Genomic DNA, 16,432 nt, shown 5'->3' on the forward strand with positions numbered 1-16,432 from the left:
AAACCTCTATATATATTACGACGAGGGAACACACTGGGCACATTCAGTAGCAGCTCCAGGAGTCGAGGAGCCTGCGCTCCTTCCACTAGATGGCAAAAAACCACTTTCAATGTATGCAACTCCCAGTTTAAAAAAAAAACAGAATGGCAGGAGAAGCTGCGTCGTCTGTGGTATGGGTCAGCAGCTTGCTCGCTTTTGCCAATGAAAAGTTCTCGAAATAAGACTAATAACGCATTTGGATTTCGTTACCAGTTCGGGCTCTTTCCGAAAAATCTCTCGCAGCGTATTTCGTTTGTTGCGAATATGCTAATAAACTGCTTAAACGTTCCTTTGGCACCGTGTTTTGACTGCCATGATCACGGAAACTCTGTGGCTATCGACGATAGTCCTGTCCGTGTTCACTCGCGCGGAACGTGATCCCAATTAATGTTTTGTTTGCATAGCTAAATAAAGGTGTACACCTGCTCCTGCCGACAGAACCTCGATTGCCAAGTGTGGTCGACTTCCGACATGTATACAAATGCATTTTCTAGGGAGTTCGTAAAGTGCAAAACAAACGTACGACCGTATAAAAGTATCGTGACCGGCAAAGTGGATGCACCGAGCTCCATTTTTAGCACATGTTGACGACGTTTTGGTCGGTTTTTGTAACAGTAGCACCCTTCTCACTGCATTGCGAAAGACTCGATCGCTTTGAATCGCTGGGAACAGCGGCACTAAAGTCTACAGTCACCCTTTTTTCTCCAACGACCTTGTCGAGACTTCAATATCGGTATCAAAATAAAAACGAGTATGCTCGGCGGCATCTGCGTCTGCCACAGGGGAGGAAGCGAAAACTGCGTCTGCCACAGGGGAGGAAGCGAAAACTGCGTAGAGGCAGCTGAAGAGCCGCTCTTTTTTTTGCTGTTCAGAAGACTCTCAACTGGTGGAACATTCACGATTTCCATACATTTTAAATTTCTTCTGCGCATCATTCTATCGTTATTGGCTTGAAAAACTTTTCACAACATTATAAATGACCATTTCTCGTAGATAGTATGTATATTTTATCCCACAAAGAATGCAAAACCTTCGCTCTATTGAAATGCAGTTCCAGGGCTACCTTATTGAGGGCACCAGCGTGCCAGCACGTTTTCTCGTCGTAGGTGGTCGCGAAAACTCATTCGTAAGCAAACGCACGTGTGTGAATGGGCTTTTACACATTTAAAAGTAATTTTCCTGAAATCGGCGCACTTTGTTACGCGACGCCTCTTGGCACGTTCCAGGTGTCTCCGTCGGAAGTGGAGCAGCTGACGCAGGCGCTGCTGGCGGAGCGGGCCAGCCGGGCGGCTGGCTCCCCCTGCGACGCGCTCTCGGAGTGTGCCTTGGTCTTCTCGTGCGGCCACCACAGTACCGCCACCTCCCTCCACCAGGGGGCACTGCCTCAGCTCCAGGACTGGCTGCTGCGCAAGCTGCCACGACCCCTCCCGCTCACGGCCAAGCTGCTCTCTGGGGGCTACGCCGCTCCCGGCATTCTACCCCTGGCCTGCCCGCGTTGCGTCGTGGCCGAAGTGCGCAACAACTGGTGATCCCCAGCTGCCTTCGCCGCTAAACCGGATTGCATCCCCCCACGTGTGTTCCCATCGCCTTGCCGGATGGCCGCCGAACTCTCGAAGCCACCCGTGGCCGGCACCTTGCCGGGTAGTTGCCAAGCCCCGAACTCCACCGGCAGCCGGCACTTCGTCGGGTAATTTCCGAACTCTACACTACCGGCAGCCAACGCATTGCCAGGTAGATGCCGAATCCTCAACGTCACCAGCTGCAACTGCTTTGACAAGTAGTTGCCAAACTTCCGATACCGCCGGCAAACATCTCCTTGGCGCTAGTCAGTGTGCAAACGAGCCAGTCAAACTGTCTTCTTCCCAGCCGGCCCATGACCGTGTTTTGGCCCGTTGTGCGGCCAGCTTGGGAAGAACCATTCGCCGGCTTCTCCAAACCCACTCGTGAATGACGACCAAGGCTCGAGCGAGAGTCGTTTGTGGCCTAGCGAGTCGTTTGTCGTTGCTCGAAACTGATCTCAGACTTGCGACTCTGCCATTCAACTTAGAAAATCTAGCCAGGTACTCATTTTAGATTTTTAATTTGTGACTGAATGACTGGCGTAGTACTGCTAGAGAGTGATGCGATTTTATTTTGAGGAGACGGTGATATCAGTGACTGGCAGCTCAGTTCTAACTGCCTCACCAATGGCTCTCTTGGAAGACTCGCTGGCATCCGGTTTAGGTTTCTCGTGGCCTGTCGACTGAGTGTGGAGAGCCAAACTAGTCATCCGACTCTCCGAGGCTTGAAAGAGCTCAAACCAGTTGTCGGGCTCTTTGAGGCTTCATCGCAATTGGCGCAGGTCTGTGGACTACAGCACACTGAAAGTAACTTTATATAGTAATAACCGCGATTGAAAGTGGTCAAGCCTGCAGCAATGCACAGGGGATTGACAGAAACCACATTGGTTGTATGGGCAATACAGGTTTGCTGTGAGACGCTTTTTAGCATCATTTCACCGGCTGTTTCTTCAGCACTCACTGAGTCGCAAACTTACAGACTTAAACCATTTGCAGTGCAAAAGTACTAGACCCGGTGCATTAAAAAATTTTCACCATTTATTTGAGCGTTATAGTCTACGCCTAGAACCCCTCAACATACCAAGTCGCGTCATTTGTTTGATATATCGCGAGTGTGTTAGGTCGACTTTAGTCTTCTAGAATCTAGGAAAGAGACGAAACAGATGTGTACATAGCCCGTGTACGAACCTCAGGAAGTTTCTCACAAAGGCAAAGAGCACTTTAGTTTTAATCATGCTCCATGTAGATATAGTCTCCCAAGGGTTGGGTTGCTGGGAAGAAAAAAAAAACTAAATTTGTCGGCAGAGGAGGGGACAACGGTTCGGTAGTTCCGTAAACCCGAAGATAGTAGTTGGATCTAAAATGGTAAATCGTGTCGAGCGGACGTGTCATCCGTGTCATCACGATAACACTCCTCGGCTCTTCCTTATTGCCGAGATGAATGGCTACAGAGAATACGAGCTACTCTAAAGAGCCATATTTCACGCCAATAAAGATTACCCAAACAAGTTACTGGTCAGTATTGGTTCTTTCTATCACTTCAAAAAGTATTTCAAGTTTCTAACCAGTCACAATGTAATCATTGACCGTCAATATGGCTTTTAACCTTTTGGGGTCATGTAATTTTTCATCTTGCTGGTCCCTTGACTCAAAATTATTTGATACCAAAAACAACACAATCACTTGGGGTCCTAAAGAAAAATCAACATTAAAACATCCATGGAAACAATAGCTGTGGCAATGTTTGTGAAAATTGCTATAATTGTTCTCCGAGGATTCATCACCGGCACTTCTAGAGCCCCCATCAGGATTGTCTCGCCCGCTAAAATCAGCTTCATCATCACTTAAATCGCTAACATGTTTTCAGTAAAAAGCGAACGGCGAGAAAGTTACCATAATAAGTAAAGAGTGAATGTTTGTGCAAAATTACGCTTGTCCAGAAAAAGAAAAGCTAAAGAAAGCGTAATTACTTACGCCGTCTTGCTAAATAATTAAAAGCATCGTGATTAGGCACGCTCCCGATGACTGAAAAAGTAAAAAATTGGCAAAGCGCACAGGACAATGAACAACAAAAGCAGAAATGAAACTGGAGGGAACAAAACACAAATAGATTGAATCAGCACTGGCGGATAAAAGGGACAAAATTGTAACCACCGTGAAAAAAATGTTCAGGCTGGGGGTTAGGCCTTCAATTTCAGTACAACATGATATTCTACTCCTAAAACTAGTCTCATGAAATGTGCAGTTGTATCAATTCACACCTGCAAAACCATTAAGAGTGTGTATCAGTGAAATCGGTTCCAATCAAATGGAAATTAAACGAAATTTTTGTACTAGGACTTTAGGCTCATTACCGTTTCTTGGGTAAAAGCATCCCTACAACAAACAGAAAACGATTATCTTCTTAGTTTTTTGCAATGACTGGGAAGCAGTCAACTTAAACTTAATCTGGTCAAGACAAAGTATACTGTAAATGCAAATTTTATGACTTCAAAAATATTGTGAAAAATTGTTCATGCGAATGTATCGCCCTATGATAATGGATACATGGAATACTAGTATTGGGTTCAATTGAAAAAATTAAACCTGGTTCTTGGGCCCACATAAATGAACTACCCATTGCAGAAGGCTAGTGAGATCAAGACACTAGCGGTGGTGCTAAAATGCGAGTCTGAGCACATAACGTTGCTTGGAACAAGGTACAAAAGAAAAACAAAATTTCTCTACGAGACAACGTCCACCAAAGCCCAATATTCATCAAACCGAAATTCAAGATTGCGGAAGTTTGCAGCTTTCAGTGAAAAACAAATTGTCAGCAAAATAAATGCTATTGGCTCCTACAATCTCGGTGCTTGTAGAGAAATTTTGTTTTCTTTTCCTTTTGTATCTTTATCCAGGCAACAACATGTGCCCCAACTTTCGCATTTTATCATTGCTAGAGTTATTGTCACGGAACTTCAGCTTTCTGCGATGCATACCTAGTTTATTATGCAGGCCGAAAAGCTAGGTTTAATTTTCTCAATCCAACCCAGTACCCCTCATATAAGCATGTGACGCACAGGCTCGCATATCTCATAGTTTTCTTTATTTTGGCGATATGTACAACAGCTTTTTTTGAAGCGCAGAGTATTTCTAACTGTATGGCACTTAGCCGCTTGCTTCCCCCACTGACAAAGGTCACCGACCTCTTTCGAAGGTTGCCGTCGGCCACAGCTTGGCGGCAGGTCTTGCCGCTTGTGCTTCGCCAGTCATTGCTTCCACAATAGTACAACTTTTGCGGGCCACAAAACTCGCTGTCAGTAGTACACAACCTTTTCTAAGAGAATGTCTGCAAAGTTGGCACATTTGATGCGCGAGCGAGCGAACGCTAAAACTGTTTCCACTGGAGCCGAGAACGAGGCACAATAAAATTCTTTTTTCTAGAAGCTCTACATGGCAATGTGGAAACAAGACACAAAAGTGGTCAACGCTCTGCCAAGAGACTTGGGTCCTTCTGGGCACCAGATCGTCGTCTGTCGCAGGTACGCACGAGAGAGGTGGGACGAGTGGCAGACTCAATGGGCGGGGACAACACCGCAGCCTGTGGTTGACGCTATAATCATGTCCTCTTTACAGTTGTTTCTATGAGGTGTCTTCTCGAGGCTTTATACTTGCGACGACGGAGGCATCGCCGTTTAGAAGCTCGCACAATCGTACTGCCATCAACGGCACGAAGAGACGGTGAAAGCAAAAGGAAGTAGTTGGCCTTGGCTGTGCGGTCCAGTCTGTCACTCCAACAGCGTCGGATGGAAGTTTTTGGATGCGGCACCTGGAAGGCAAACTTTGGCATGCTCTACTCACTTTTTTTAGGCTAAATCAGAGTTAGCTTCAGTAAGAATGCAACTCTCTATTAATAAGAAATTTTAGCAAATCATTGCAACACCTCCGACAACGTTACCCGATAACAATGCGAGGTATGCGCAAGGCGTCGGACCACTACCAGCTATCGTTATCATAACGATCTACAAAAGCTCCCAATTAATGCGGAGTTGATTCCTATTGAAACTAATGATTCAACCTTGAAGAAGTGAGTGAACCGTGCCAAAGTCAAAAAGAACTGGCCCTGGCTGCCAAACACCTGTGCTGTGAGCGCTGCCAGCCAAGCAGTGAAACTGTGGAAGGAAAAAACAACAACAAAAATAAAATGTTGCAGAGTCCTCTCTTGCTTCAGAAGAGAGGACTCCGAAACATTTTGGCGAAACTTCAACAGCTTGAAGGAAGCTGTTGAAGTTTCGCGTCATATGCCTGGAAGGCTGACATTTTATGTAGTATTTAAAAACGGCTCGCATCCGTTCAAGCATTTCATTCACATAGCCGAGCCACAAAGACAAAACACCGCCAAGCAAGGTTTGCAATAAAAAAAAAAAAAAAAAAACTGTCGCGGGCAGTTGCGTGGAAAACTTATCAAAAACAAACTGACCAAAAAGTAGCACCCGTCTAACAAAGCATTGCTAACCTCGATACCATCCGAACGCCCGCATTTGCTTGTACAGTGAAATCTCGTTAATTCAAACTCGCAGATAATTCAAACTTATGTGCAGGTCCCGTCCTATGTGTTTCTAGAAAGGAAACTATACCGATAATTCAAACTTTGCATTGTGCAACCAAAGTTTTGGTCCCACTCGAGTTCAAATTATGGCGATTCTACTGTATGTACACGTGCCTAGACATGCTGGCTGCTCGTGGTCCCATGTCGTTGTCTGGCACAGACGCATACGACCGACGCCGCTTAGGGGCTCCTAGGTGGTGTCGTCGCCAAAGAACTTTTCGGCGAGCACGCGCAGCAGCCGGTCCCGCATGGCGCGCTTGAAAGACCCGTACCAGGCGACGAGGCGCCGCCTGCGGTCGGCCCTCTCCGCGGGCGCCATGGCCACCTCCCGCTCGAGCAGGGGCATGAGCTCGCTCGTCCAGTTGCGCACGTAGAGCACCGGTGCCCCCTGGGCCTTGAGCAGGCGGAAGCTGCCCCCGTCGGCCGCACGGGCGCAGCCCGGCGACACCGTGCGGTCCTCCAGTACGGGCACCGAGCCGAACTCGAGCGCCTCATAGATGCGGTAGCACTCTGGGTTCATGCCTGCCGGGTTGAGGGTCACGTCGCTCAGCTTCAGGGCCAGCAGGTACGACTCGAGGGAGTCCTTTGTCTCCAGGGGGCGCCACCTGCACATGCAGAACATAGGGAAGAGGTGCCTGGAACGCGTGTTTGACTGGCGCGTTTGCCGCGTCCAAAAAAGCGGTTCCTCGATTTTTGCCTTGCAGCATAGTCGAAGCATTGTGCCGTCACCGGCTGCATTGCTGGCAGTGCTGCAGCAGCAGCGGTGGTGGGTGCGGTACACCCTCGTTTCTATGCGGGTCGCTCTGCAGCTCGGTGGTCTCCGGAAGCTTTGGCAGCAGCGAGTGGGGACGCCTCGACGACGGCAACGGTCGCATTCTTTCGTGTTTTGGTTTTTTTTTCGGAACTTTTACGCCAAACTTCCAGAATCGCGGCATCCGACAGCATGACACTCCGGCTTTTGTGATGTCATTTTTTGCCACTTCGGAACCATTTTCGATGCACGGGCATAACAGGACGCTCTAAATACGCCGGTCAGAAGATGCGTTTTAGGCAGCCCAAAATTGGCAGTGTGTCCAAGTGCACGATTGAGGTCACATAGTTTATGGGCCACGTTTGCGATGCGGGCTACGAGAAGTTACATAAGCATCAATCGTGTGCGACCCATCTCCTCCTCTCTCCATTCCTCCATCCCCGCTGTCCTTGCCACTCAACAATGCGTGCGTGCGCACATGATGGAGCTGTGTCCGAGCAACACGCGTAGCACAAGCGCCGAGTCCTACATGACGTGACATGACATGACACGCCACAGGCTACCACTAGCCACTTATTGAAGAGCCACCTGGTGGCACAACTTGCAGCCAAGGCAAGGAGAGGACATTACCTACCAGCTGCGACGTGCACGGTGCCTGCACCTGTATATACCCACACAGTGGACCTGGTTCACAACTTGACATATACCGTACGCATTACTGAGATAAAAACTAGACATCTTTACTCATTACTCCAAAAAAAACTAAGTATGTTACAGTACTCGTCACTGCGATTTAAAAAGGAATATGTTACTTTTTCCTTACTCCAAATCTATCTTTTTTCTGAAGCAGTAGCTAGCTGCCTTCCAATATTTGGCACCATTCCTCGCCTCGTAACACACTCATTCGGGAATTACTGTAGCTATGCTACGACATACCTTGTGCACACCTTTTTCCTGTCTATCTAGTGTTTTTTACGCCGTGAATATTGCAGGAGTGAACTAGAGTGAGAACTAGACTGGGTACCAGTGTTGCACAAGTTCTCCTCCAGAAGTAATTAAATGCCACTACTCGTTTACTTTATCAAAAAGTAACGAAAATTTGTTACTTGTTCCTTCTCTTGAAAACTAGGTTGCTACTTAGTTACTGGAAAAATTAACTGGGTACAAGTTCCGCGTTCAAGTCTGTCTACGACCATGCTGCAATCCCGGTGTGCCAGTGGACCGGGCACGGGCACTCTGGCTCCGGAACATAGACGCGAGGAGGGACGAACGAGGGCACTCACTCGCTGCGAGCGCGCATGTAGCAGGGAGCACCGCGGTCCCCAAGCAGACGCAGCAGCTCTTCTCGCGACGATTTCGGGTACACGGTACCCACGAAGTTGCAAGGGTAAGGGCGCGGAGAGTCCAGGTCCAGGTCCTTGGGAGCCGCCTTGGGGAAGCCACGGTACCTGGAGAAGAGGCGGCACCAGGTGCAGACTTGTACGGTATTCATTTCAAGTAGTCAAAATAACTTCCGATCGATTACTTTCTAGAATCATTTTGGGATAATTTGATTACAGTTATTAGGAAGTAATCCCAAGAGTAATCTGATGGCTGTTGGAAGTACTACAAATACTTGTAGGGTTGTGCAAATATTAAAATTTTCTAATAGTAGTTTTGAATACTATGCTATTCACATGAACTGTGATATTCGTTTTGTAGGGCATCTCTGTCCAACATTAACTCTCGCATAATACCCACAGTTTAATCTTGAAAATTTTACTGCACTGCAAATACCAACATTCAGAAGGTTTCTGTTTCGTTTTAAATACACCAGGCGCGAGCGTGCACCATCCCGCTTTGAAAGTGCTTTTCTCCTATGCACGCAACTGCAATATTTGTACATTTTGAAATGTTGATCGCGGCGGGTTAGCCCCGTCGAGCATGCTACTTACCGAGCACTGGTCCACTGCGGAAAAGCAACACCTGCGGAGCTTGCTTCCGCGGGAGTTGATTCTCTGCACTGCACCCGTGCTCGGCGAGAAGCGCACTCAACGGGACTAACTCACGGTGGTCGGCACTTTGAAAAATATGAATATTGCAGTTCACCTTGAAGCGAACATCGATAGCGTATCATTCAAAACTACAAGTATTTGAAAATTTGAATATTCACACAACACTATTTGTAACCGGTTCTGTTTTTCCTCTCCCTTTTCTAATGGAACCCTTTGTAAAAGTTTCCTAGCAAAGAATCCTCGAACCAAATCTCCGACAGAATGGTTTACCAAAATTGGTGGCATAAAATATAAGTGATTTATAATTCTGTGATTCTAATCTAATAATGCACAGTACAAAAGACCCGTCTTTAACCAGCAGAAAACATTGTTGTTTTGAAAATTTGTCGTAAATGGAAAAATAACGGCTACTTTTTCAATTAATGGCCAACTGCTTTTTTCTCAAGTAATCTAATTGAATACCTTCTAACCAAAAATAATTGTAACTGTAATCTATTACTTTCTTCGAATAAGTGTACAAGACTGGCCAGGTGTCACATGCCAGCTCGACGATGGCCGTGGGTGGCAAGCGTGCAATTGCTGCTTAATCTAAACTGATATATGGCCTGATAAGCGCCATGAATTGTTTCGAAGCATCTTATTGCCAACAAAAAAAGATCATGTTTACCGCTCGGTAATGAACAAAAGTTTGGGCAACTGCTGCACAAAAAAGACGTTTGGAATGTCCAGGTTGCATACCAATCTGCTGCTGCAGTGCCGACTGGCTGCATGGTATGAGACTTCGGGGCATACGTGTTTCGCCCCCAAGTTCACAAGTGGCTGCACGAAGCGCACGCTTTCCACAGTGAGTGAACTGCTTCGACGGCTGCCTATCCCATTGAAGCATATTGCTCTTAGTATCCAAGGCACTAACTGATGCTTAGCTATGGGCTCCAAACACTCCCATCTTTTCCTCTGGTGCATGTAACAATCTCAACTAGGAACGTAGGCTTCCCTGCCGTTTCACCGCAAGACGGCTGGGAGATTCGAGCTTCCTTGAATTTACTCAAAGTAGCCAAGGGACCCCGGAGATGAAAAAGATATCGGTGCCGGCAGTACAGTGCAATTCACTTATAACGATGAGAAACCCCGAAATTTCAATTGTTATAACCGGTTATTGTTGTAGTATCTGGGCTAGAAACTGATCATTTCCAGCCTTGAAACTCTAGAAACTGATTGTTATAAGCGGTACATTGTTATTTGTGGTATCGTTATAAGTGGGCTGCACCGTACCACCATTTCCTTTATTCTGCATAAAGCCTGTACAGCGATGTCGCGTTAATACAAACACTTCCGTTCCCCCCAAAAAAGCATTCATAACTGACGAGACAAAAATGCATATATTTAAGTAATTCATCCCCCAAAATGTAGTCTATATAGTAGTGTGGTATTCATACTAAAGGAGTCCACATCAAAGACTGTAGGCACTGACAACTTAAGTAATGTAAAGTATGGCGAGTCCTGCACAATTATTATCGCTCCAAACCAAATGAGAATGCGGTGTTGACCGACAAGAACGCTCGAGCGAGAAGTGCGACCCTCCGTTCCTTAAGCAGACGTGCTTTTCGCTGTGTAGTGGGACACGTCGGTCCTTAGTAGCACCTCACAGAACCGGTTTATAAAGCTCAAATTTTGCCTGCGGTCCTTCTAGACGATTACTGCCCTAACATACCCTGCAAACTTCATTCAGATTGAATAGGTAGTCAAAAAGTACACCCTTCCAGGTAGTATCCCCCTTGTCAGTAACTACAGCAGCTGCGAAAGGTGGCTCAGAGACACCAGCCTAGACCCCGCTTGCAAGACGTGAAGCAGCAAAACTCGAAGCCATTTATGGTGTCAACAAAACCGTACCGTGCCCACAGTTCGTCGTCTCCAGCTGCTCGATCTGGGTCATATGATTCACGGGCAGCATTTACAATACGAGCTGTGAGGTGACGGAAGCATCCACAGGTGCCTCTGCCCGCTTTCCTCCTTTCTACGCGACAACAGAGTGCACGCACGACCTATCTGCCTGGAAGGCGTCCGCCGTTAAACTGGAAATGCCCCCACAGTTTAAGTTGCTCCCTATTTGATCTACAAAAACTTAGAGAGCCTGAATTTAACGGAGGGAGCAACTTAAACCACGGAGAGCATTTGCAATCTGATGGCAAACGCCTCCTAGGCGGATCGATTGCAAGTGCGCACGCACTGCGTCGACGCGTGGAAAGGAAGAAGGTGGTGTGGACGCTTGCAGACGACCGACGCTTTCGTCGCAGCTCGTGTTGCGAACGGTCCCGCGAATGACACGACCCCTATCGGGCAGTTAGAAACGCCGAAATCTAGGCACGCCACAAACACGGACACTCACGTGGCGACTCCCAGGGGCCACTGAAACACCTCCGCGTCGTCAACGAGCGCAGTGTCGTACACGATGAACGCGGCGGCAACGGGTCCGCCGCGGGACCTGAGGTAGGGCAGGAGCCAGGAGTTCCCCGAGCACGCCTCACTCCCGAGAAGCACCACGGCCACGCCCCGCAGCTTGCGGAACCCCGGCAGCGCGTCGAGCCAGGTGCGGGCGGCCGCCACCTTCTCCGGCGCACGTCCGTTGAGGACCAGCACCACGTGGGTGGCATCCTGGGGCACTGTGGAGGGCACTATGCCGGGGCCCGTCCGGAACCTGCGCGGGAACGCTGCGTCCGTCTTGCCACCACTCCCAAAGGTCCGTTCGCACGCTGGTGTCTGCTTACGACCGAGTTCTTGCAATCTCTTACGACGAGAGAACACGCTGGTGCCGTCGACCTGATAGCCGTGGAGCTCCTGTATTTCCGCATATTTCCCGTTTTTTCTCGAACATACAGGCATGATGCCTGCACTTTTGAAACGTCTGTACATTGCAACGCACAAATTTGATGCAACGGCTGCACAGGTGTTTATTCTGGAGTGTGGTCCAATCAATTTCTTGGGACAAGTTTGGCTCTAGATTCTTTTAATGGCAGAAATTTAATCGAGGGACTTATGGGTTGCCACTTTGTACTGGTTAGTTCCGATTCCCTAACTGGGGACTTCCATGACCAAGAAATATTGGCGAAATGGGGACTTCTCTGGTCCCCATTTCACCAATATTTTGCGGCACCACACATATCTCAACAAACTTTTTTTGTGTTCCCATCTATGCATTGGTTTCTAAAGCATAATTATTTTTGATGTTGGGGGATAGATGGCGCTTCCTCCCGTGCAATAAAAAAAGTGAGTGTTTAAAGACGTGCCCCCCAAGACAAACTGAAGAATGGTGAGTCTATAGACGTGCTTTCCAAGCTGTGGTCAAAATTGCTCTGCATCTGAAGATACGCTCCCCAGTTATGGGGTTTAAGTTTACACCATTGAGGCTGAAGCAAATCAAGAAAGAATTATGAGGTGATCCAAAAACCAATTCTCATCTGCCACTGATGTGAGAATGAAATACAGCTTCATGACCGCCATTAGTTTGTTGAAAGTGAAACTGCTTATTGAGCCGCCAGGCAGCACTGGATATTGAAAAGGGTCTACTGACTTCTACCCAAGATGGAGTGCCACTCGCAAACTCTACGCAACTTGTGTGCCACTTAAAAAAAAATGTCTGCCCACAAACGGACTTACTCACTTGAACTTGATGTCAGCTATCTTGCGGAAGCCGTAGCTCCAGGCCCCTCCCCCTTTTGGCTCCAGGCGTCCGTTCAGGATGTGCTCCCACAGGTAGAGGCCTGCCAACGAAACAAACACTCAGACCGGTTGGAAGGGACACTCCTGTATGCAGAACCATGATACAAAAGGCACCCATAATTTAGGGATGGTTTTCCACCGCTACATTATTTTAATAAAGCACCGCTACAATAGCAAATTTAAAATAGTGGTACAAAAAAGCAAGTGCCTAGGTATGTAGAGTTTCGTTCCTAAAAGAATTGAGGTAGTGCTATGTGCCATTTCATTTCAAACCACGTCTGGAAAGGCTTCATGACAAGAATTCATAAAACAATTACAAACTGAGAGAATGATGCCTTCAATTTGTTATGTATTTGGATCTACACTACCCCTTTGTTCGGCTGATATTGGTCTCCTCTTCTTGTTTTTTTAAATTTTTTATTTATAGTTATGTGCTAGTAAGGCATACTTCCTTCATATCCTATAAGCAGTCTGTTAGATGCCCGGTGCCACATATAAGTAAATGCATGCTGTCGCGGGCTTGCACGTGTTCAGTTTACGACTGCAATCAAATATGTATTACTCTTAAAAGATGAAATTCAGTTCCCTTAATTATGGTAGTTGTGCACTACAGCCTGTTGCAGGTTAAAAAAAGTAGGACAAGATCCTCCAACAAAGCCTTCTACTCTTTTTAATTCAGCAGAGTGAATGCTGGATAGGGGGCAAGAGAGGGGGCGGGTCCACATGCCTCCTCTCCAGCATTTGCTCTGCTATGAACTGAAAGAATGCCTTCAATTTGACATGCATTTGGATCTACACTATCCCTTTGTTCAGCGATCTTCCATTCTTCGACAAATATCTTAAATCGATTACGAGCGCAGCTTTACCGATTACTTTTCTTGGAACTGGTTTCTTCGATGAGCTTACAGTGCTGTCTCACCCACATAATGAAACAGAAGCACACGCTTCCTGCACCACCAAAGCGTGCACTGCGCCGACTTTGCATTTTGGGGGCTCCTTTGTTGAAACACCCTCTATGTCGGTGCAGTCGTGGTTCGAGGCATGCACCAAACATTACCTGTCTGCATTTTTTTCCAGTGGAGAGTGGAGAGTGGTACCACCCAAATTTCTTTCTCGAGGCTGGTACACACTTGCGTTTGCTTACGATAGAGTTTTTGCAATCCCTTACAACGAGAGAACAAGTTGGCATGTGGGAACCATCTATGAAGTAGCCTAGCTAAAACCGCCTTTCACTAGAGCGAAGGTTTTGCAAGATTTGTGCAATCAAATGTATGTACCATCTGATAAAGAAAGAATAATGTGCGAAGAAAATAGGAAATATATGGAAGTAAGATGGCATCAATGTTTGTTCTCTCGTTATAAGAAATCACAAGGCACTTGGTCGTAAGCAGTCACAAGTGTGTGAACCAGCATTTACACCGTGGCTTTGCAGACCCACCGTTTTCCTTCCAAAATTGATGCCACAATGGTGCGGGTGTTCGGCAAAGCAGAGATAGGTATAACTGGGTTTAATTAAATGCCACACCTAAGGAAATCCCTTTCGTCCATCGAACCAGGGCAGTTTTGACAACCTCGTAAGAAAAAAAGTTTAAAACTCCGGTTTCGAACTCGCATTCATCGCCTGCCTGCTTCGAGGGAAGTCACAAAGATGGATTTATACATCACGGTGTCCGGCAGGCGAACAGAAGCCGCGCCTCCTGAAGCCGCATTCCAGAAGCATCGCAGTAGGCATACCTATGGCAGCCTTGCTCCAGATCTCCACCGTGCGAGCTTGACGGGAGGCATTGCTTCGCATCAGTTCTTCGCCCCATGGGTTCCAGTCTGACGAGTCTTCGCCTGCTCCGGGTGGTTGGAGGCACATGCAAAGTGAGACAACGTAAATATGGTGCCCGGAATGTATCCCCGATTGGTGCTTTTGGCGTCCTATTGCGCCCATACGTCGCAAATGGTCCCAATGTGGCGTCAAAGACGCCGCACAAGACCGAGTGTTGTGCCGTCGGATGTCGCAATATTGGAGGTTGGTCGTAGAAGTTCTTGCAAAAAGCACGAGAAAAAGCTGTCGCTGTCATTGCAGCGTCCCAACTGCTAGCTGCCGAAGCATGCCTGTGTACTGTCAAGCTCGAGAGCAGCAGAGCAGGCCACACCTACCAGTCAAAGATGCATTCCAGGCACCATAGGCACGAGGGAACTCTTCTATCAACTCGTTATACTGTTTCACCCAGGGGGATAAAGACACGAGCAGAATTCGTCTATTAAAAGTGCTGATATCGCCGGTCCCGAGACGAAGAACAAGAAAGAGAGCGACTGAAGACCGGAGTAAGAAACCAGACGATTGGTTAGGTGTGTTCGTTTTGCCGCGACGAATTGAAATTGTTCAACTCGTCGCGGAAAACTTTTTTTCTTTTTTGCAACGCGCGTTGGTGTTTTTATGCAAAATAAAGTTAGCCAACAACTAGGCGCAGGTCTTGCAAAAGGTGCTTCGCCGCTTCTTTGTGTATATTAAAGCGATCGTCAGCAATATGGGTCCACTGGGACCATCGACTACGCCCCTATTTTTCGAAGGGACCGAAATGCATGGGAAGCTGCGCAGACCTTCTCCACTCGATTATTACATGACAATGGACCGCACCAGATGCAACGAGCCGTCGGAGCCAATGCAATGCCTCGGTAATCGGGAGGGACGCGCGAGGCCACGGGATGCTTTCACAGCGTTGGACTGGCTGGTGTGGCTCGTAGCGTAAGGTCCTCTCGGCATCGGAGAGCTACAGACGAGGTAAGTAGTCAAGGGCGACCCGTTCTGTTGGGAATGGGGTATTTATTGTTAAACGCTGATTTTGAGCACGGCGGAACTTATCCGACCATGCTGTTGCACGCCACAGCACGGTGACCCAAATACGGGTGCTCTAAACGCACGTTTTTTTACGTCACGTGAGCCGATACAATGTGCAAAATTACACTTTGTTTTCACGTTTCCTGCGTTCGGATTTTAACTTGAGCGTGCTATCAAAGTGAGTATAATCTCTTGCGGTCTATTAGAGCGCGCATAACGAATAAGCTAGCGACTTCGCACGCAGTCGGTTTTCTGTTATCGGGAAATAAACGTTGACGCTTACCGGAAAAACGGGATAGTTTGTGTTGGCGCTGTTCTTTAGACTTGGTATAACTTTTGGACAAAAGCACGTAAGCCGTGTAGCACGTTAAAGCTAAATAGACGAGAAAAACGGCGACTGTTACCCGTTTCAAAGTGACACTCATAGCACCATTGCGACCATAACACCGCCCGCACTGAATCCCAACGCTGGACCAACTGAATCCCACCACTGGACTGCAGCACCCGTTTTCAGTTTATATTAGTCCGCTCAGCTGGCAGGCTCAGCCAGCTCAGCCGTGCGGCCGTGCAGCCGAACTACATTACAGGCGCGAAATTGGAAGGAACGGTACTTGAATCAAGATTACCTGTTGGGCTAGCTGGCTATACATTAGTAAAAATCAAAAGCGCTTTTGATTTTTACTAATGGTAGGGACGGTCAGGTAGTTCTCGAATCTCGGCTGCAGCCTTAAAGGGGCACTGACACATCAAAATCATATTTTTTTTTATTACCCGAAACGATTGAAAACGATGCCGGGACATTACCCTCAAAATTTGAGATTTGGGAATTCAGTATTCGTGAAGTAAAAAAACAATTTCCAAATGCCGAATTCGAAGTTCCCGCGCGATCGGCGCCGGTGCCTTGACGTCAAAAATCGCGGAGACCTGAGAGTCGACTTCCTTTCACCACTCCCT

General features: G+C 47.5%; 2 protein-coding genes across 2 annotated transcripts in view; one reads left to right on the plus strand and one right to left on the minus strand.

Annotated features, from left to right (window-relative positions):
* The window catches only part of LOC115325638, a 59,592-nt gene extending 56,486 nt beyond the window's left edge, over window positions 1–3,106 (plus strand). The window contains exon 32 of the mRNA XM_029986353.4: window positions 1,266–3,106. Coding sequence (XP_029842213.2) covers window positions 1,266–1,568 — 303 coding nt within the window. The 3' untranslated portion in view covers window positions 1,569–3,106. The remainder of the gene's footprint in view (window positions 1–1,265) is intronic.
* Window positions 3,107–4,666: 1,560 nt separating this feature from the next.
* LOC8040664 (ribitol-5-phosphate xylosyltransferase 1) lies at window positions 4,667–15,989 on the minus strand. The gene is made up of 6 exons (XM_029971734.3): window positions 15,762–15,989; window positions 14,383–14,484; window positions 12,590–12,689; window positions 11,318–11,626; window positions 8,221–8,385; window positions 4,667–6,791 (listed from the first exon to the last, which is right to left on the minus strand). Exons 1-6 carry the CDS (start codon window positions 15,901–15,903, stop codon window positions 6,377–6,379), a joined length of 1,233 nt encoding a protein of 410 aa, XP_029827594.2. The 5' UTR covers window positions 15,904–15,989; the 3' UTR covers window positions 4,667–6,376.
* Window positions 15,990–16,432: the final 443 nt, after the last annotated feature.

Source organism: Ixodes scapularis, unplaced genomic scaffold (assembly GCF_016920785.2).
Source record: "Ixodes scapularis isolate PalLabHiFi unplaced genomic scaffold, ASM1692078v2 PGA_scaffold8__174_contigs__length_109621045, whole genome shotgun sequence".
Taxonomy (NCBI): Eukaryota; Metazoa; Arthropoda; class Arachnida; order Ixodida; family Ixodidae; genus Ixodes; species Ixodes scapularis.